General features: G+C 49.2%; 1 protein-coding gene across 8 annotated transcripts in view; it reads right to left on the bottom strand.

The window, feature by feature from the left end:
- CLIP2 (CAP-Gly domain containing linker protein 2) overlaps positions 1-21,069 on the bottom strand; it is a 112,962-nt gene that overhangs the window by 57,788 nt on the left and 34,105 nt on the right. For 7 of the 8 annotated variants that reach the window (XM_068154468.1, XM_068154466.1, XM_068154471.1 and 4 more), the window contains exon 2: positions 7,666-7,887. In XM_068154468.1, coding sequence (XP_068010569.1) covers positions 7,666-7,777 — 112 coding nt within the window. In that variant the 5' untranslated portion in view covers positions 7,778-7,887. Of the gene's footprint in view, positions 1-7,665; positions 7,888-11,467; positions 11,483-21,069 lie in introns of those variants that run through there. The other variant, XM_068154469.1, reaches the window with a different exon arrangement.

The following is a 21,069-nucleotide window of genomic DNA, read 5'->3' on the forward strand; positions in this document are numbered from 1 at the left end:
GCTGTGCACACAGCAAAGATAAAACACGAGCTCATCAAACTTGGAGCAAGCAGTGGTGCCTTTCCAGCAAGGGTTCCCTAATCCCACTGCAGGAAGATCCATTCATGCTTGCAGCATGGATTTAACTGAGGACAGGGCTCAGATGAGAGCTGACAATACCGAGCGCTCCGCCAGGCCTGAAGCAAAACAGCCAAACCAAACGTTTGCTAGAAATAATAGCAGCCCCTGGCCCCACCATGTGGGGTCTTTTCTCTCCATTCACCAGTGCACAACACCCCAAGTTAATATTAATCAAGAGCCACAAAGCCTTTGAATAGAGAAGAATTAGCTCCCTAGGCCTGTGCCAGTCAATCAGCTGCTCCGGACACTGCAATCCCTATTTCTTTTGTTTTGGGACAAAACAGTAGTTTTGTGTTGTGGGGTTTTTTTCCCCCCCCCCCTGCTTGTTTCAGAATGAGAATGAAGAGACTGGTCGCAAAACCAGACAGCTTCTGCACTCTTTCTTACAGTTTGATTTAAAAAGAAAAGCAGGTCTATGGTAAGACATAGCCAAACCATCAGTGATTACCTGAGAACAATCTGCCCCGAGCTCCCTGGTTACTGAGCCATGAATTCTTCATCAAGGACACATCTTGTGTTGAGGTCTATTGAGATGTTTGAGCAAGAAATGTGTGTTGAGAATCACAGAATTCACAGAATCACACAGAATCACCAAGGTTGGAAGAGACCTCCAAGATCATCGAGTCCAACCTGTCACCCCAACACCTCATGACTAGACCATGGCACCAAGTGCCCACATCCAATCCCCTCATGAACACCTCCAGGGAGGGTGACTCCACCATCTCCCTGGGCAGCACATTCCAATGGCTAACAACTCTCTCTGGGAAGAACTTTCTCCTCACCTCCAGCCTAACTGTCCCCTGGTGCAGCTTGAAACTGTGTGCTCTTGTTCTGGTGCTGGTTGCCTGGGAGAAGAGACCAATCCCCTCCTGGCTACAACCTCCCTTCAGGGTATTAGGGTTGGAATGGACCTCAAGGATCATCTAGTTCCAACCCCCCTGCCATGGGCAGGGCCACCTCACACTACCTCAAGTTGCTCAGAGCCACATCCAACCTGGCCTTAAAAACCTCCAGGGATAAGGCTAACAAAAATGGGGGAACACTGGAGGATACATGCAGGATCCTGAAGACAGAGGACATGACAATCTTGTGAGTCTTGTGAGTCTCCCCTAGCCCTGGGTTAACACCATTTTAGGGTTGCTGTATTGTTTTCTTTTGGGCAATTTCTTAGGAAAGGTCTTTTGTTACATGTCCAGAGAAGGGCAACAAGACTGGGGAGGGGTCTGGAGCACAGCCCTGTGAGGAGAGGCTGAGGGAGCTGGGGTTGCTTAGCCTGGAGAAGAGAAGGGGAGACCTTCTTGCTCTCTACAACTACCTGAAGGGAGGTTGTAGCCAGGTGGGGGTTGGTCTCTTCTCCCACGCAACCAGCACCAGAGCAAGAGGACACAGTTTCAAGCTCTGCCAGGGGAGGTTTAGGCTTGAAGTGAGGAGAAAGTTCTTCCCAGAAAGAGTAACTGGCCATTGGAATGTGCTGCCCAGGGAGGTGGTGGAGTCCCTGTCCCTGGAGGTGTTCAAAAAAGGCCTGGATGGGGCACTTGGAGCCATGGTTTAGTTCCAGGAGGTATTAGGTTGGACTTGATGATCTCTGAGGTCTTTTCCAACCCTATGATTCTATGACACCTTCCCTCTCTCTGTTTTACTGCAACATAATCCTAGAGGCAACAGAAAAGACTTCTTATTGCTATGCATCCAGCCCATTTACTCCAACAAAATCCTGAGAAACTTGAGGGGCAAGCAGCTGACTTCCAGGTTAATTTGCCAAGATGCTGCTCTTAACCCTGTTGCAGATAACTACAAAGGAATTAAGATTTCCTGTTGGGGAAGGTAAGAACTAGGCTCTGATTTTACAGCTGCTAAGGGGATGAAGAGATTTTTGACTCCTCCAGCAGAATTCATGCAGGTAGAGCTCATTAAAGGAAGGCTCTAGATGTACACAAAGAGATCTATCCATATCGAATTGCTGAGTCTCTGAAACCAGAAGCAGCCCTCAGAAGGTAACTGCATTTCTAAATAACAAATCTGAAAGCAAAGTTAACTCCTTCTGCACCCTGAGAGACTCATAGCCAGATTCATCCCTGATAAAAAGATTATGCCACAGAATAGCCAAAGGAAACCTCTAAATGCAAAGAGAGGCAACCTATGTAGTCCACTCTGTCCAACCCTCTCCTGGCCTCTTCTCCTTATTCTCCAATGATAGGAGCAGCTGATCCCACTCAGGCTGGGCTGACAGCTCTGACCACAGCTGAGCACTGTGAAACTCATCCCATCAGCACAGCAGTAACCATCACAGAATCACAGAATCAATAAGGTTGGAAGAGACCTCAGAAATCATGAAGTCCAACCTGTCACCCAGCACCTCATGACTACTAAACCATGGCTTCAAGTGCCATGTCCAATCCCTTTTTGAACACTTCCAGGGACGGTGACTCCACCACCTCCCTGGGCAGCCCATGCCAATGGCTAACAACTCTTTCTGTGAGGAACTTTCTCCTCACCTCCAGCCTAAACTTCCCCTGGTGGAGCTTGAGACTCTTGTTCTGGTGCTGGTTGTCTGGGAGAGGAGACCAACCCCCACCTATTATTCTATGATCTTTCAAGGTCCAGCACCTAACCAGCCTCAGCTGATTAGCAACCAGAAACCAAGCACAACTAAACCACCCCACTAACTAGCAGAGCTCAGGCTCATACCATACATATTCTAGTTGCCCTATGGAGCCAGTCACCTTTTTTGCTTGCAGCCTTGATCATAGAATCAGTAAGGTTGGAAAAGACCTCAAGGTTCATCAAGTCCAACCTGTCTTGCCCAGCTCCATCTCCAAATACTAATTTTCCTCTTTTTTTTGGTATTTTTTTTTTCCTTCCCTTTTGACCAGAATTCTTAAGTTGCAGAAGAGATTTAAGACCCATAGGAAGCAGAAAGACACAGTGTGGAAGGCAAGAGTTTCTCCTCTAACCAAGTCACTCCAATGCTGCTCTGAGCGGACAAAAACCCACTCTGAAATGTGAACACTTCCATTCCCAGCAGCTTTCACCTGTTCCACCAGCTGGGAGGGCTGTGTGGACCCATTCATCACAGCTTCCATTCTCTCTCCCTGTTGCAACTCCAGGCAAAAGCTTTTCCAGGAGGAGGGTGGGAAAGAAATCAAGACACATGAGCTCTGGAAGCAGCCAGAAATCCAAACATTATACTGAGCCCTTTACCAGTGACCCACACCTTTTGCACAAGGGATTGGGAATAGTACTTTGACTTGAAGCATGGGAAACAAGCCAACACATTTGTGGGAAATCCTCTTCTGCAAGGGCTAGAGATGAATTTTCAGTCTGGATTTAAGGAAAAGCATTACCACAAAGCAGCACAATTTAGTTTTCCATTGTTCCAGCTTTATGGGACAGACAGAGGGGGACAGTCAGCACGGACACCACTCAGCAAGGCTAGTTTTCTCCCAAGAATCCACACCAGGTGCCAGTCTTCCATTGTATTTCAGTGGAAATGACCATTTCAGCTTTACTTGACAAAAACAAAAGGCCCTGTCCACAAGAAACCAATGCACCCACCCCAGAACACCACCTTGTGAGGTTTTGAAAGCACCAGCTCAGGTAGGAGACACAGTGACTCGCCTCTCCAGGGGAGTTCAAAGAGGACACTCCACAAGGTGGAAGGAAACAGGGGCTCCAAATAAGTTTTCATGAGAAATAACTCTGACAGACTGAGCCAGACTACATCATGCTTGGTCTCTGTTGCAACCTACAGGCATGAATCATGAAATTCCACATGGATACACACAGAGCATCTTACATCTGCATCAGCCCTCTGCTCTGTTACACAAGAGCAAGTTGTCAAGAGCACATGGAAGTGTTTAACAAGGTACAATCTCCACTGCCTGGGAAAGGGAGAGAGATGGATGAGAGGCACTTGACTTCCTACACAAGACTATGAACAGAGTGCTGGGGGAAAGAGAAAGCACAAAGCAGAAACCAAAGCATCTTTGTGTGCTCCAGCCTAAGAACGAAGCAAAGGTCCATGTGCTTGCACTCCTGCAGGCAAGACTGATCAGCTTATGGGAAGGCAGGAGGAAGAAAGTGTGAAGCTTTTCAAAATTCATTTGCATCTATTGGCTCTCTGACAACTCTCAGGTACCACTGGAGAGCCAGCACCTTCTGTTGACACCCAGTCTGGAAGATACCACCTCAGTGTGGACAACAGAGCAAGGTGGTGATGGTAGGGTGGATGGCAAAGAGGGTGCTGCACGTCCTGTTGCAGCTACCCATCTAGCACACCCTGGTGCTCTGTTCTCACCTAGGAAGGAACAGCTCAGTGCTGTGATTGCTCCAGCAGCTCCACAACTCCTGAAAGCCCTCTGCACCATCTTGGGAGGCAGAGGAGCAGCAGCACAGCTCATAACACCCTGGCTGCACAGCACCAAAGCATCATCCCGAAGCTTCTCCCCTTCCCAGCACACATTTTTTCCAGACATAAAACTCATTTTAGAACTTCTCAGGCAAAGGTCAGACTCAGTTTGGAGCAGATCCTGCCCACGCTAGGCCAGCTCTGCTGCAGATCTATCTCAGTGACAGATGGCTGGGGCTGCACAAGGCACAAAGAAGCTCCAGCAAACAAGTGCAGCATTCAGCGGAAAGGCAGCGGCGGGCGCCGGTGCTGGCTGGCGGTGCTGCCTGGCTCTTTGAGACCAAACACACTCACTGACTGTGTCTGCCCAGCTGCCTCTGTGCAGAGCCTCCAAAGGGAAGACAGGCCTTAGGTCTTTCCCCTTGTTTTGGGTTGGTTGGGTATTTTTTAAGTGATAAAAATCAACTGAAAGCGAGCCCCACGTCACACTGGAACTATCAATCTAGCATGAAGCACCACGAGGGATGCACAACTGGGAGCTAAATGCTCACTCCATGGAGTCCTTCCAGTTCATTTCTGTCAGAGTTAAGCACTAGGAGAAGCAAGAAGGAAACTTCTCAGGATCTCAGGTAGTGATAGGATGAGGGGGAATGGAATGAAGCTGGAGGTGGGGAGATTCAGGCTGGAGGTGAGGAGGAGGTTCTTCACCATGAGAGTGGTGAAGCCCTGGAATGGGTTGTCCAGGGAGGTGGTTGGGGCCCTGTCCCTGGAGGTGTTTAAGACCATGCTGGATGAGGCTCTGGCCAGCCTGATCTAGTGTGGGGTGTCCCTGCCCATGGCAGGGGGTTGGAACTAGATGATCCTTGTGGTACCTTCCAACCCTGACTGATACTATGATAACAGAGAAATGGGTCACTTCAAAATAAAAGGCCAAACCTCCAAACCTTACCCTAAGAATTCCCTGTGTCAGTTTGCACTTCCCTCTGCCAAACACACCCATGAAGACTTCAGCACCTTTGATGTGGATACTGGATTAAGAAGTTAGTCTTTCTGGCAATAAAATCCACCCAAACACAGAAAAGGGCAATTCAAGAGTTTGTCTCTACATCTAGGGCTAAGTCCTCAGCCAAGAAAGAGTAATGGCTAACAACTCTCTCAGAGAGTTGTTAGCCATTGGAATGTGCTCCCCAGAGAGGTGGTGGAGTCACCATCCCTGGAGGTGTTCAAGAGGGGATTTGATGTGGCACTTGGTGCCATGGTTTAGTAGTCATGAGGTCATGGGGGACAGGTTGCACTTGATGATCTTTGAGGTCTTTTCCAACCTTGTTGATTCTATGATTCAATGCTGCTCCACTCCCTACAGTGCTGCATTACACCAAAGGATCTGGAACTCAGTTCATGATGTCATGCAGTGGCTGACCCCTCAAGTAAGACCTTGCACATGTGCACAAACCCAAGGGAAGACTAGGGCTTTTACAATGTTGTTCTAGGACAGACCTTACAGAGCTGACTGGGAGAGATGATGCATACTCTGTCTGCCACTGAAAGAAGAGGAAGAGAAAGCTCAGCTGAAGGTCTCTTCTCCCAGGCAACCAGCACCAGAACAAGAGGACACAGTCTCAAGCTGCACCAGGGGAGGTTTAGGCTGGACTTAGGAAAAAATTCTTCATAGAGAAAGAGATTGCCCATTGGAATAGGCTGCCCAGGGAGGTGGTGGAGTTGTCATCATTGGGGGTGTTTAGGAGGAGACTTGATAGGGTGCTTGATGCCATGGTTTAGTTGATTAGATGGTGTTGGATGATGGGTTGGACATGATGATCTTGAAGGTCTCTTCCAACCTGGTCTGGTCTGGTCTATTCTATTCTATTCTATTCTATTCTATTCTATTCTATTCTATTCTATTCTATTCTATTCTATTCTATTCTACTCAAAGCAGAGCCCCTGGTATGTAATAATGGAGCAGATCCAGAGTGTCTCAGCAGCAAGCAGGGTCTTAGAATGGGTGTCCTGCAACACCATCTCAACAGGGGATGTTCAGGGGAGAGGCACACATGCCCCAAAACAACAGAACTTTCAGAGATGGGGGGAGGGGGTTGTTTAAATACCACTTCTGCAATCCCCTGATGAGACAGTGTTGCCTAATGACCCTCATGTTTGCAGACTCACTAATTTGTCATAGCACACCACAGCAAATATTGACCAATTCTATGCCCTGTGCTTAGAGGTACAAGGCTTTCCTGCTTCTCCCAAGCACTCTGCATTTTGGGGATTAAAACACAGAGCAGAGTCACCAGGCATGCAGGTAGTGGCCTGAATTATTATGGGACAAGAGGCTGGCATATTTCATGAAGCAACCAGTGACATTCTCAAAGCCTAACACATAATTGACAGGACACACCTCATCCTGGTGCTTTGGCTCAGAATCAACAGAAAAGCCTTGAGCAGAGCGAAACAAAACCCACTGCATACAAAAGTTAACACCTTGAACATTTGCCAAATCATATCCAATTAACCAAACCAACCAGCCAACCCAAAACCCCACAGCTCAGCAGTCAAAGAAGCCAGAAGAAACAATGAGTCTTAGCAAAAAGACACCTCAAACACTTTTGAAGTGTTAATTATGCTGCATAATGGCAGCCTGGCCAGCTGAGGTGTACACTGGACCTAAGATCAGCAGGCAGCAAAGCTGTGTGTATAGGTCTAGGTAAGTCATTATTTACATTCCTATGCTTCAAATTATTGTGTTCAAACAAAGGCACTAATCTGAGGTAATCAGCACAGCAGAAATCACCTTAAGTGCCTGGTTCTTGCTCTTGCATTATCACAGGCCAGAAGCAATGGCTATAGGACAGCACTTAAGGTCATGGGTGAGGTTCCCATCTGCCTGACTATTACCAGCTCTTCAAATATTGGTGTCTGTACAGGTATGCATACACAAACAAGCAGGACAGGAGCAGCACCTCTCTCTGTCACCCCTACACACCAGAAGATCCATCTGTCTCCATACACTCCACAACCTGCCTGGTCTTTGAGTCACTTGGGAGAGGGAGGCCATTGACTCACCCTACCACACTGGTTTTAATCCATGCAAATGACCAATCTATGTACAGCTGGGGAATTTCACTGGCACCAGTAGGCCCTTCCCTTTAAGCCAGCTCACCTGGGTGAGCTCATGTCCTACCAAATCAAGTCCTTACCTTCTTTTGAGCCAGTGGTGACAGCAGCAGCAGTGGTCCCTGACGTCCGTCCCACCGGGCTGGAGTGCTTCCCAGCCCTGCCAGGGATTTTAAGTCCACTTGGTTTCAACATGTTTGCTGCCTCCTGGAGCTCAAGCTCGTGTGAGCAGTGCCTCAAAGAGCTGCCCTGGTATCACAGTTCAGGCTTCTCGATGCTGGACCTCTTCTTCCATTGTCACAGAGCTGGGAAAGCACAGAGAAATCAAGTAAGAGAACGGGTGAGAGAGCCCCAAACAGCCTGCCAGAAAGCACTGCTCAGCTTCTTCCTTCCATCCCTAGGAGAGTCAGGACCTTTCACCACTTCTCCTGTAAAACAAGGGGGATCACTGCCTTCATCTCCCACCCTAATGACACATTCTCTTCCCCAGGCTTAGTTTTACTTTCACCCAGGAGTTCTGAACCAAAGATGAAACCTCACAGAACCACTGAACAGGAATTGCAGTTCACTTTGGATTTAAGTGACTGAAACTGTTGACTGATTTTAAGCTCTAAAGTCTCAGCTGCTGTCAGAGTCCTTACCAAAAGCACACTAATGACCCTTTGGAGCACGGCCCCCATTTCCACAAGACTTCAGGGCAGCCTCTCCAAACCGACCAGAGGAGGAAGGAAGAGGCCAGTGTTCAAGATGGGACTTCCAGTTTCACAGTTTCATTCAGGGTTGGAAGGGACCACAAGGATCATCTAGTTCCAACCCCCCTGCCATGGGCAGGGACACCCCACACTAGATCAGGCTGCCCAGAGCCTCATCCAGCCTGGGCTTAAACACCCCCAGGGACGGGGCCTCGACCACCTCCCTGGACAACACATTCCAGGGTCTCACCACTCTCATGGTGAAGAACCTCCTCCTCACATCTAGCCTGAATCTCCCCACCTCCAGCTTCATTCCATTCCCCCTAGTCCTATCACTACCTGAGATCCTGAGAAGTCCTTCCCCAGCCTTCCTGTAGGCCTCCTTCAGATACTGGAAGGCCACAATTAGGTCACCTCGGAGCCTTCTCTTCTGCAGACTGAACAGCCCCAACTCCTTCAGTCTGTCCCTTCCTTAAGGACAAATCCCAAACCTTGTTAGAGAAAAAGGGCATCTGACCCCATGGATTTGCAGTAAGACTGGAAAAAAAAACCTCTTTCTGAAACCAAAGCATGACTGTATCCACTACTCATTAGTGGAATCACACAACCCTGCCCTGTGCCCTGGTAGGTAAACACAATAAAACCTCCAAATTCCTTGCAAGGATGATGCATTAAGGAGCACACAACTCCTCAAGCAAGAGAAGAAAAATAAAGGAAATGACTAAGTGGCTTTTAAAGCTATGCAAAAACATTCCTAATGGATCAAGAAAAAAAAAAAACAACCAATCCAAAAATGGAGATTTTCAGCCCAAAGGAAGCTGAGGCTGGCTGACTGAGCAGGCTGGATGTGGAGGGAAGAAGGTGACAGCAGCATGAGCCAGGGATAATGCTGATGTAACAGCAGAGGGAATTGCAAAGAGAGCAAACCAAGGAGCAGCCAGAAGCTGGGGGACACCCAGACCTGCTTCCCAGGCCAAGGAAGGAGGCAGCCTACCGCAGGAAGCACTCGGGAGAATTAGCACAGCAAAGACTTACAGATGCTGCGAGGGGGGAATTGCCACAGCAGGGACGGGAAGTGATTAAGGCATGAGCAAAGATTTCAACACAGGCTGGGTCAGAGCAAGGGCAGGGCTGGCAGGGCTCCAGGGAAAGCTGCAGGCAGACACAGAGGAGGAAAAACCACAAGGAGAATTCCAGAAGTGTATTCCTGAGGGGTCACAAATATCTGAGACACCAAAGTGTTTCAGCAGGAAGAGTCAGCCGTCCCACACCAGCTTAGAGAGACAAAGCAAGGAGGGCTCAGCAGAGCCAGCCTGGGGAGGGAGCCTCAGTGAAAACCCAAGGGATCACAAGCCACTTCTCCATGGGCCCCAAGAAGGGTGCTCCACACCTGGGGTGGCTTCAGACACCTGCAGACAGCACCACCTAAGCAGCTTACACAGAGGTCAGGGCTGTTTATGAGAAGCAGGATGGTTTGATCACATCACCAGCAGCAGGAACGATGCACAGGAGCAAGCAGCCCCTGTTAAGGAAAAGAGAAAACAGCCAGCAAGGACCAGATGCTGTCAGAGCTGGCCTTGGAGACTGCAGCTTCCAGCTGCTTAGCATAAACTAGGGAGACAAGGAACAGAAAGTGGAGGTGAGAAACACTGATCAGCCTGGTTCCTCCCATCTGTCAAGCCACCAGACACCTCCCTTCCCACCCACTCCATCTCATGTGACACATTTTGCTCAGGGCTGGCTTTGATTTTACACAGAGCAACCCAGTTTCCAGCCCTTCTGCTGGCAGGTGATGTGCTCTACCAAAGGCCTCATCCCACCTCCACTGCCTTCAACCTGCAGGTCTGCTCTCTTCACAACATGCCCTCAACTTCTTGGTTTACACATCTCCCTGCCCAGGTCCCACTTTTTGGTTACAAGGTTTGGGATTAAGCAAGCTGGGGATGCTGGGGTTTTGTTTTTGGACAAACCATGGTGGCTTCTTGAATCCACAACCAGGAACGTGGATGGGGAAGGATTAAAGGACACAGGGGAAGGGTAAAAAAAAAAACCAGCAGTAGTAAAAAAAATTAAGCAGGGAAGGATGCCAAAACAAAGTAAAAATATTTTACAGCTTCTCAGGCCTCTGTTAGGAGTCTCTGGATCCCTAACTGCCCAGAGCCAGAACCACCCAGACTTCACGGAGACAGAGAATTTGGTCTGCCCCTCTGTTTTGTGCTCATCTACAGACAGAGACCTTCAGTTTATTCTCCCTGCACTACTCTTTATTCCTGCAGATCAGCTGGCCAGACAAGCCACAGGATATTGTGATATTCTGCTCCTTCTCAGGATGGCCTGGATTTAATTTTCACACAGGAAGAGAGAAATAAGAGAAAGTCCATTCCCACTGCCTAAAGATTTCTGCCAGAAACCCTTATGCAAACACATTTGCTTTCAAACATCCTCATGCTGAAAACCAAACAAACTCCACAGGCTGCTAATGAAGCTGCCCTCAGAGCAGCCAGCTGCTTTTATCACCACAACTAGCTGCCAGCCATGCTCACTGGAGTCCCCACACCACACAGCAGATTCAAAAACCTCTGAAGCACCACCCTGCATCACAGCCAGATCAGAATCATAGAATCAGTAAGGTTGGAAAAGACCTCAAAGATCATCAAGTCCAACCTCTCACCCAACACCTCATGACTACTAAACCACGGCACCAAGTGCCACGTCCAATCCCCTCTTGAACACCTCCAGGGATGGTGACTCCACCACCTCCCTGGGCAGCACATTCCAGTGGCTAACAACTCCCTCTGTGAAGAACTTTCTCCTCACCTCCAGCCTAAACCTCCCCTGGTGCATCTTGAGACTGTGTCCTCTTGTTCTGGTGCTGGCTGCCTGGGAGAAGAGACCAACCCCCTCCTGGCTACAACCTCCCTTCAGGTAGTTGTAGACAGCAAGAAGGTCTCCTCTAAGCCTCCTCTTCTCAGAGGAGACCTTATTGCTCTTGCCCTTCACCCTTTGGATATTGATCAGTAGTGAAAAGACCCCCTCTCAGGCTGCTCTTCTCCAGGCTAAACAGTCCCAGGGCTGCCAGCCTTTCCTTGTCACAGAGGTGCTCCAGGCCCCTCAGCAGATACCCCTGCCCAGACACACTCATTGAAATGGCTCTCATGGGGTCTAACTCATGCAGGCAAAGGGTCATTCTCACCTCCATGAGCTGCAGACTGACCAAAGCCAGGAAAGAGGGGAAAAGGCCTTAGTGTCTAGCTGCATACTCATTAGCACACAGGGCAGTGAGGATGAACTTGAGGAAACTTTACCATAAATGCAGAGATGAAAGTACCTCTGGGGTATTTTTAAAGAAGGCTATGCCTGCTGCTGGGGACAGATACTCCTCCCTTTGTCCCTAGTTTTCCCCTCCACTTCAACATGAAAAATGTAAGAGCAGAGCTTTAGGAAGCTCTGACCACTGACTGTGGAGCTTTTCTGAACGCCACCATTAGGTCATCTTCACCACCCAGAGCAACGCTGCTCAGAGCCATCCAAGTCCCACGCTAGCTCCCAGCTGAGTGGTGCAGCTTTTGTGCTGCAGAATTATCCTCAGCCTGGGACAGAGGCCAGCATCTCCACAGGGCACTGCCCTGCTCCATTAGAGATAACAACTTGCCCTGAGCTCCTGCATCGTACCCTCAGCCTCTATTAACGGAGCCCTTCAGAGAAAGGTTTCCAGCAGCAGATGCTGAGCACAGCCAAACATGATGGCACACGTGCCACACAAGCAGGTTGCTCCTTCCTACTCCCTCTGTTACCTGCACAACCTGTAAGCTTTGCCCTTCCCTATAACTTCATGGAAATGCAGATTTCTCCAGACACTGGAGAAAACTCCAGCTGCCCCTCTGGATACTCCCAGGCCACCAGCTCTGTTTGTTTCGGTCTTCTTCCCTTTCCAAGAGGACACAGATGACAAGGATTTTCTGGATCTCCACTAGATTCTGCCTGCAGTCTTTTCAGGCTAGATGAATGCTTCTGTCTGTTCCCACAACCAAGGAAAGCATCCCAGGAATGCACAATGTGAAAGCCCACTTCAGATGATCAAAACACTCTGTTCTCCATCTTTCCATCAGAAAAAGGGGACAGCTGGATCTGAGTCACCTAGGCACAGATTCAAAAAGGGGAAGAGTGCTCAGCTAAGAACAGATGTTTCTCCAGAAGCAATATATCTGGATACACAACCATCCACCACACTGGCCAGGCATCAAAAGAGCACAGCTTAAAACCAGAGACAATTGGAGGTGCTTGAACCCCAATTAGTTCTCAAACAGTAAAGGAGTAACACAAAAGAAGGGTTGGAAGTGAAAGCCTGTGCCAAGTTTTGGCAATACAGTTTACTCATGAGTTCTTCTGCTTCATCCATCCCTCCTACCCTCAGCAAGGCACCTGGGTGCTTGCTTGCCACGTGGGAGGCAATCCCATTCAAGACAGACATAAGCAACAAAGCAGACTCCCAGATGCAGCACACTTCCCAGAAGAACACCTTCAGCAGTAAATGCCAACCCAAGGATCTCTTCACCTCCCCATCTTGAGTGAAACAACTGCAAGACACAGGAGCAGACACCAGACTGAGCTGGCCCAAATCCCACCCTGGGCCTGGTGCTTCCTTCTGGATCTAGATGTAAGAAGTGTTTCCTCAATGTGAAACCCCAGGCAAGGCACAAGGGATTGCCTTCTGAATGCAGCCTGAAGTGGAACTGAGCTGTCTCTGCACACTGCTATAGCAGTTGGCTGTGCACAGGATTTTGTGGGGAAATAACTGCCTATTTCTTAAGATTAGATGGATAGTCCCAAAAAGTGAGTACCAAAACTCAGGGTTCCATGTTCCAACATTTGGAAATCCACACTTAATAATGTGTGGTGTGGACAAGCTGGCAGCCAGTCGCCAGTGGCATCCCCCAGGGATCAGTACTGGGCCCTGTCCTCTTTAACATCTTCATTGATGATCTGGATGAGGGGGTTGTGTCAGTCATCAGCAAGTTTGCAGATGACACCAAGTTAGGAGCAGATGTTAGTCAGTTAGAGGGTAGAAAGGCTCTGCAGAGGGACCTCAAGTGACTGGACAGATGGGCAGAGTCCAATGGGATGGCATTCAACAAGTCCAAGTGCCAGGTGCTGCACTTTGGCTACGGCAATCCTATGCAGAGCTACAGGCTGGGGTCAGAGTGGCTGAGAGCTCCCAAACAGAGAGGGACCTGGGGGTGCTGATTGACAGCCGCCTGAACATGAGCCAGCAGTGTGCCCAGGCAGCCAAGAAGGCCAATGGCATCCTGGCCTGCATTAGGAATAGTGTGGCCAGCAGGAGCAGGGAAGTCATTGTGCCCCTGTACTCTGCATTGGTTAGACTGAACCTTGAGTCCTGTGTCCAGTTCTGGGCCCCTCAGTTTAAGAAGGACATTGAAACACTTAAACGTGTCCAGAGAAGGGCAACAAGGCTGGGGAGAGGCCTTGAGCACAGCCCTGTGAGGAGAGGCTGAGGGAGCTGGGGTTGTTTAGCCTGGAGAAGAGAAGGCTCAGGGGTTACCTCATTGCCCTCTACAACTACCTGAGAGGTGGTTGTAGCCGGGAAGGGGTTGGCCTCTTCTCCCAGGCAACCAGCACCAGAACAAGAGGACACAGTCTCAAGCTGTGCCAGGGGAGGTTTAGACTCGAGGTGAGGAGGAAGTTCTTCACCGAGCGAGTCGTTTGTCACTGGAATGCGCTGCCCAGGGAGGTGGTTGAGTCACTGTCCCTGGAGGTGTTCAAGAGGAGATTGGATGTGGCACTTGGTGCCATGGTGTAGTCATGAGGTCTGTGGTGACAGGTTGGACTCGATGATCCTCGAGGTCTCTTCCAACCTTAGTTATACTGTGAGACTGTGATACAAGGGCCCATAAAAAAAGAGGCAAAGAACAGTAGCTAGATATTGAACTGAAGGAAATCCAGGTGATCATGCTGTATGGAAGGCTCATGACAAACAAAGACAATGCAGAGAAGCAGTGAAACATAATTTTTGTTTCATTTAAAACAATCTTGACTGGGGCAAAGGAAACCATTGGCTTCAAAAGACAACTGTTTGGACTAGGAAAGGTTTGCATAATAGTCTTTCTGTTTATGGCTACTCCCCATCTGAGATAATCATGGGGAAGCAATTGTGGGTGCCGGTATCTAAAACACTGTGCCAGCTTTATTCAGGTTCCCAGCGAGGAGGAGGAGGAGGAGGAGGTTTGGGATACATCTCTAAGCGGAATTTCAGCCCTTTTCAGGGCTGTTGTAGAATCATGGAATCTTGGAATGGTCAGGGTTGGAAGGGACCTCAAGGATCAGCCAGTTCCAAGCCCTCACACCTCACACTACAGCAGGTTGCTCAGAGCCACATCCAGCCTGGCTGCAAAAACCTCCAGAGATGAGGCTTCTACCACCCACCCTGGGCAACCTGTTCCGGTGTCTCACCACCCTCATGGGGAAGAACTTCTTCCTAACATCCAATCTGAATCCACCCATTTCTATTTTTTTTTCCCATTCCCCCTAGTCCTATCACTCCCTGACACCCTAAAAAGCCCCTCCCCAGCTTTCCTGCAGGCCCCCTTAAGATACTGGAAAGCCACAATAAGGTCTCCTTGGAGCCTTCTCCAGATTGAAGATGTGTAAGATGTGGTGGTGTGGCTGACTCTGCACAAAGACTCCTGCATTAGTACTAAAGGCATGGCTGGGAAAGCCCAGGAATTCTGTCTGCAGCTGCTCTGACAATGTAAAAGCAGCGACTCCATATGGAGCAATGCAAGGTGCACTGTAGGCCTGCAAGGTAAATCCCCATCCTCTGCAGGAAACAGTCCCACATGTGGCCACACAATGTGTAGCTGGGGAAATTCCAACAGCCCTTTGGCTTCAGCACATCCTTTGCATGTATGTTTAGGAGAGTTAAACCTACAAGGAGGAGCTTCATTTTCTACCCATGTTCTGGCTTTGTATTTAGCTGAGTACAGAGCCTTGGAGAGCTTTCTGGGTTTGGTCTCCTTGGCTCTCTCATTCAAGAATCTCTAGGACTCTGGACAAGATTGAACCTACCTTAGCACAGCCCAGGACCAACTCCTGCTCCCCACAACACCCACAACTGCTTCTTCCAGCAATTCGTTCTTGCACTCCCTGTGCAGAATCTCCCTCTGAAAAGAGCATTACTGCTTGCAGAGCCCTTCAGCATCAGGCATTGTAAATGGTGACAAGGATCCCTGAAACCCAACAACTCCCTGAAAACAAACTGCTAGAGAAGAATTTGCTCCACTGATCCCTGGAGGAGCAATTCACCCACTCCAGCAATAAGCATAGGGAATAAAGGCAAAAGGTTTCCAGTGCCAACTCTGCTAATCAGTTATGAGGCCTTATACAAAACCTTTACTGGCCCAAAGACACTGCTTGATTTATTGATTTAAGTTATGTGAAGTGATTTCATTTCTTGATCGTGTTTCTGATTATTTTGTTGTATGCTCTTTAGATTTCCAAGCTTTTCTGCACCTTCCCCTCCTCCAGCAAAAAGATTTTCAGGCAGTGAAGTGCCATCTCCTAGAGCTCCAGGGGTACATTGCTGCCTGCCTGACCACAAACCAGAGGCAGAGCCAGGCAGGGCTTTGGTGCCCCTAGGCTCTCAACCCCACACCACTGGCCATGCTGCAAAGACAGGCCAGGGATTTGAAGAACAGAATTTTGCCTTGAAATCCAAATCCAAAGGCCAGACTCAAACCACTCAGCCTTCTGTGACGGGGACAGGAAATGAAGCCGAACAGACACGGAGATCGGATCTGATAAAGCCAAAGTGCAGCTTTGCTAAGAGAGACAGAGATTATGCTGGGAAGAAAGGGCAGTTTTATCTTTTAATTCCTTAAGACATTCCATCTGATCCAGGGTAATCATGTCATTGCCTTCTCACTTCTCTGATTAGTTTCTCCTCCCAGCAAGCAATCAGAAGCCCACTGCTGAAGCACACGACAGATTAGGATTAAATCCTTTCACTTAATTGAAGAATAGAGGAAGTAAGAGACACACACTCTTAATTAAGGTCAGACTCTTCTCCAGAGAAAACCTTTCCTTCTCTCATTGAGGGAATGGAGGTAAAGTACTAGAGGAATGAAATGCCTTCAGTTACACACAGGCAGAACCAGGGGATCCCAGATCCAGAGGAATGAAATGCCTTCAGTTGCACACAGGGAGAACCAGGGGATCCCAGATCCAGAGGAGTGAAATGCCTTCAGTTACACACAGGCAGAACCAGGGGATCTCAGATCCAGAGGGATGAAATGCCTTCAGTTACACACAGGCAGAACCAGGGGATCTCAGATCCAGAGGGATGAAATGCCTTCAGTTACACACAGGGAGAACCAGGGAGTCCCAGATCCAGAGGAGTGAAATGCCTTCAGTTACACACAGGGAGAACCAGGGGATCCTAGATCCAGAGGGATGAAATGCCTTCAGTTACACACAGGCAGAACCAGGGGATCCTAGATCCAGAGGGATGAAATGCCTTCAGTTACACACAGGCAGAACCAGGGGATCCCAGATCCAGAGGGATGAAATGCCTTCAGTTACACACAGGCAGAACCAGGGAGTCCCAGATCCAGAGGAATGAAATGCCTTCAGTTACACACAGGGAGAACCAGGGGATCCCAGATCCAGAGGGATGAAATGCCTTCAGTTACACACAGGCAGAACCAGGAGATCCCAGATCCAGAGGGATGAAATGCCTTCAGTTACACACAGGCAGAACCAGGGTTCCCAGGTCCAGAGGGATGAAATGCCTTCAGTTACACACAGGGAGAACCAGGGGATCCCAGATCCAGAGGGATGGAATGCCTTCAGTTACACACAGGCAGAAGCAGGGGATCCCAGTATCCTGCCAGCCATCAGGTCTTTTCTTCCTTGCAGTTGAAGGATTCACAAAGGTTCTTCAGCCTTAGAGCTTTTTCTGTCACTATGTAGCCTCCCTTACACATCTGAAAGGTTGCTCACCTCTAGCAAAGCTTGTGTTTAGTCTTTTCTCACTTGAGCCCTGTAATAATTAGCACAAAAAGGGAAAGCCTAGAGGCTTTTCATTTAAAAACTCAGGTACTTTTAAAGCTAGTTCTAACCACTATAAATAGATTAATCACCCTGTGATTTAGTTATCAAGCAGTGGTTATTAAAGGAAGAACATGCAAAAACATCCCACTGCACTCTAACTAAAAGCCACAATGCAAAACCTGAGGCAAAGCAAGGGACAAGAGCACAAAGGACACTCAAGGAAGTCATCATACACAAACTGGGGAATAATTATGGGCTTGCTGAGGAGCTCACGCTTCCCATGCTGGCAAAACGCCTACTGCAGACTGACACAGCAGATAGCAACAGTTCTGCACTAATTGCAGAGCAAAACTATCTCTAATTTGTGGGAAAAATCCTGGGGATGGTCTGGGATCTATCCACACAAGCTTCTGCTCCCTGGAGTTCAGCCCTAGGGGCAGTGTCCCTACAGAAATACACAGGGTCATGACACCAGAACTGCATGGTTCACATGGGAAGGGAGCATTATCCACAGACACTTTGTTGTCCTCCAGGCCAGTTTAGACTTGTTAGAATAGAATAGAATAGAATAGAATAGAATAGAATAGAATAGAATAGAATAGAATAGAATAGAATAGAATAGAATAGAATAGAATAGAATAGAATAGACAAGGTTGGAAGAGACCCTCAAGACCATCGAGTCCAACCCATCAACCAATCCAACCCACCTAAACAACTAACCCATGGCACCAAGCACCCCATCAAGTCTCCTCCTGAACACCTTCAATGATGGTGACTCCACCACCTCCCCAGGCAGCCCATTCCAATGGGCAATCACTCTCTCTGTGTAGAACTTCTTCCTAACCTCCAGCCTGAACCTCCACTGGTGCAGCCTGAGACTGTGTCCTCTTGTTCTGGTGCTGGCTGCCTGGGAGAAGAGACCAACCCCCACCTGGCTACAACCTCCCTTCAGGTAGTTGTAGACAGCAATAAGGTCTCCCCTGAGCCTCCTCTTCTCCAGGCTAAGCAACCCCAGCTCCCTCAGCCTCTCCTCACAGGGCTGTGTTCCAAACCCCTCACCAACTTCGTTGCCCATCTCTGGGCACATTCCAGCAAGTCAACCTCCCTCCTAAACTGAGGGGCCCAGAACTGGACACAGGACTCGAGGTGTGGCCTAACCAGTGCTGAGTACAGGGGCAGAATGACCTCCCTGCTCCTGCTGGCCACACTGTTCTTGATGCAGGCCAGGATGCCATTGGCCCTCTTGGCTGCCTGGGCACACTTCAGGCTCATGTTCAGCCTACTATCAACCAGCACTCCCAGGTCCCTCTCTGCCTGGCTGCTCTCCAGCCACTCTGACCCCAGCCTGTAGCTCTGCATGGGGTTGCTGTGGCCAATGTGTAGAACCCAGCACTTGGATGTGTTCAATCTCATGCCCTTGGAGTTCCATGGAAGGTTTTTCTCTATCACACAAGAGACTCTGACAAAATCCAAGTCTCCTGTTCACAGAAAGTGTGCTTTGTCATAAGCAGCACGTGGAAGAGAAACACAAGGAGAGCAGGCAGAGCGCAGCAAAGACAGTGATGCAGGGTAAACTCATTCCATCATAATGGCTTGGTAGTTTACTACTGGAGAAACAATTTCTTTAATTAAATATGAGCTATGCAATAACTCTGCCAGGCTACACACACTGCAGAGCTGCAGAAAGAGCTGAGCTTTTTTGGAATTTCCTGCCTCTTGCCTGCTTGATTTAGTGCAGTGTTAAAAGCTCAGCCTGGTACTTAAGCTGTGATTCTCCAGAGCTCAGGTTAACAGAGATCTTGATCTGGGCACTTCTGTAACCCAACCTCTGCCTTGGATTTTTGGTCACTGAACAAAAAAACAGGACCCAGGTTTCCCCTGTCTCAAATTGTATAGAATCATAGAATCAGTCAGGGATGGAAGGGACCACAAGGATCATCTAGTTCCAACCCCCCTGCCATGGGCAGGGACACCCCACACTAGATCAGGCTGCCCAGAGCCTCATCCAGCCTGGGCTTAAACACCCCCAGGGATGGGGCCTCGACCACCTCCCTGGACAACCCATTCCAGGGCTTCACCACTCTCATGGGGAAGAACTTCCTCCTCACATCCAGCCTGAATCTCCCCACCTCCAGCTTCATTCCATTCCCCCTAGTCCTATCACTCCCTGATATCCTAAGAAGTCCCTCCCCAGCCTTCTTGTAGCCCCCTTCAGATACTGGAAGGCCACAATTAGGTCACCTCAGAGCCTTTTCTCTAGACTGAACAGCCCCAACTCTTTCAGTCTGTCCTCATAGGAGAGGTGCTCCAGCCCTCTGCTCATCCTCCTGGCCCTTCTCTGGACACCTTCCAGCACCTCCACATCCCTCTTGTAATAGGGGCTCCAGAACTGGAGGCAGTACTCCAGGTGGGGTCTCACCAGGGCTGAGTAGAGGGGGAGAATCACCTCCCTTGACCTGCTGGCCACACTTCTCTTGATGCAGCCCAGGATCTGATTGGCTTTCTGGGCTGCAAGTGCACACTGAGAGCTCATGTTGAGCTTCTCCTCCACCAGCACCCCCAAGTCTCTCTCCTCAGGGCTACTTTCCAGCCAGTCCCTGCCCAGCCTTGATTTGTGCCTGGGATTGCCTCGACCCAGCTGCAGGACCCTGTACATGGCCTTGTTGAACCTCATGAGGTTGGCTTGTGCCCACCTCTCCCCCCCTGCACCTGCGATGAAGACTTCTTTGCAGGCCAGCCTTGCTTTGGGGACTGTAACTCAAAGCCTGGAACCACAAAGCTGAAAATGGAAACAACCAGTCTGGCAAGCCTCCTTCTCTTTGCACATTGAAGTTGTTTGAAACCAAGAATTGTGTTTTCCTTTGCAGCACAGTGTTATGACAGCCTGTCTGATGGTTGTGCTGGTTCAAACTTGCCAATGGTTTGCTTAAAAGCAGAGAAAATCCCAGCGGAATGCAACGTGTTTCTAGTGTAATAGAAAACACCTTGGGACCCACTGGGCTTGCCACTAAAGCCTCTGCTGTGCCCCCCTACTGTTGCTTAAGACCTACACACACTCTCCAGTGCACTAGGAGAAGACACACTGTTGATGCAATCACACTTTTCCTGCAGTGGAGATGTGGTCATTAGAGCAGCAGCGGCAAAGCCTTGCCCTGGGCCATTGGTACTGCAGGTGTAGCCTCTGGTAAGAAACCTCCTCAGAAGAATCCTGATGCAAGCAATGTCACATCAAAGGAAAACTGACCCTGCATCTCCAGAAGCTGCTGAAAGTTCAGGCAGGGAAGCAGGATAGGAAGGGCCTACCTGCACCCTTTTGTTTAGTTATGAAGCCACCTTACTCCATCTTTCATTCCTGCACTTCAGCAGCCCTACTTTCAGCTTCTGCTGGCTGGGAGCCTGCCACCAGTTGCCAGGCCAGATTAGCTTTCTGCCCACCTGTCTGCTCTGCCCTTTGCACAACTCTGACCCTCTCCCCTTGTGTCCAACCCCCACCAGACAGCTTTGCCCTTTCCTCATTCTCTTTATGTAATTTTGAACAAGCAATGCCCTCCTTTGAGAGGTCCTGAGACAAAAAAACCCTCACCATTCCCTGGTCCAGCTTAGGAGACCACCTCTAAACCACCATCCCTTGAATTCAGGCAGGTTTGGACACCAACAACTCAAAATGAATGCTGGAACCCAAGCAACCTCTCACCAGGCCTCCACCAAACACAAGCTAACATCATCTCA

The sequence above is a fragment of the Melanerpes formicivorus genome, unplaced genomic scaffold (assembly GCF_026170545.1).
Source record: "Melanerpes formicivorus ecotype bairdi unplaced genomic scaffold, bMelFor1.0.p_v2 SCAF_29, whole genome shotgun sequence".
NCBI lineage: Eukaryota > Metazoa > Chordata > Aves > Piciformes > Picidae > Melanerpes > Melanerpes formicivorus.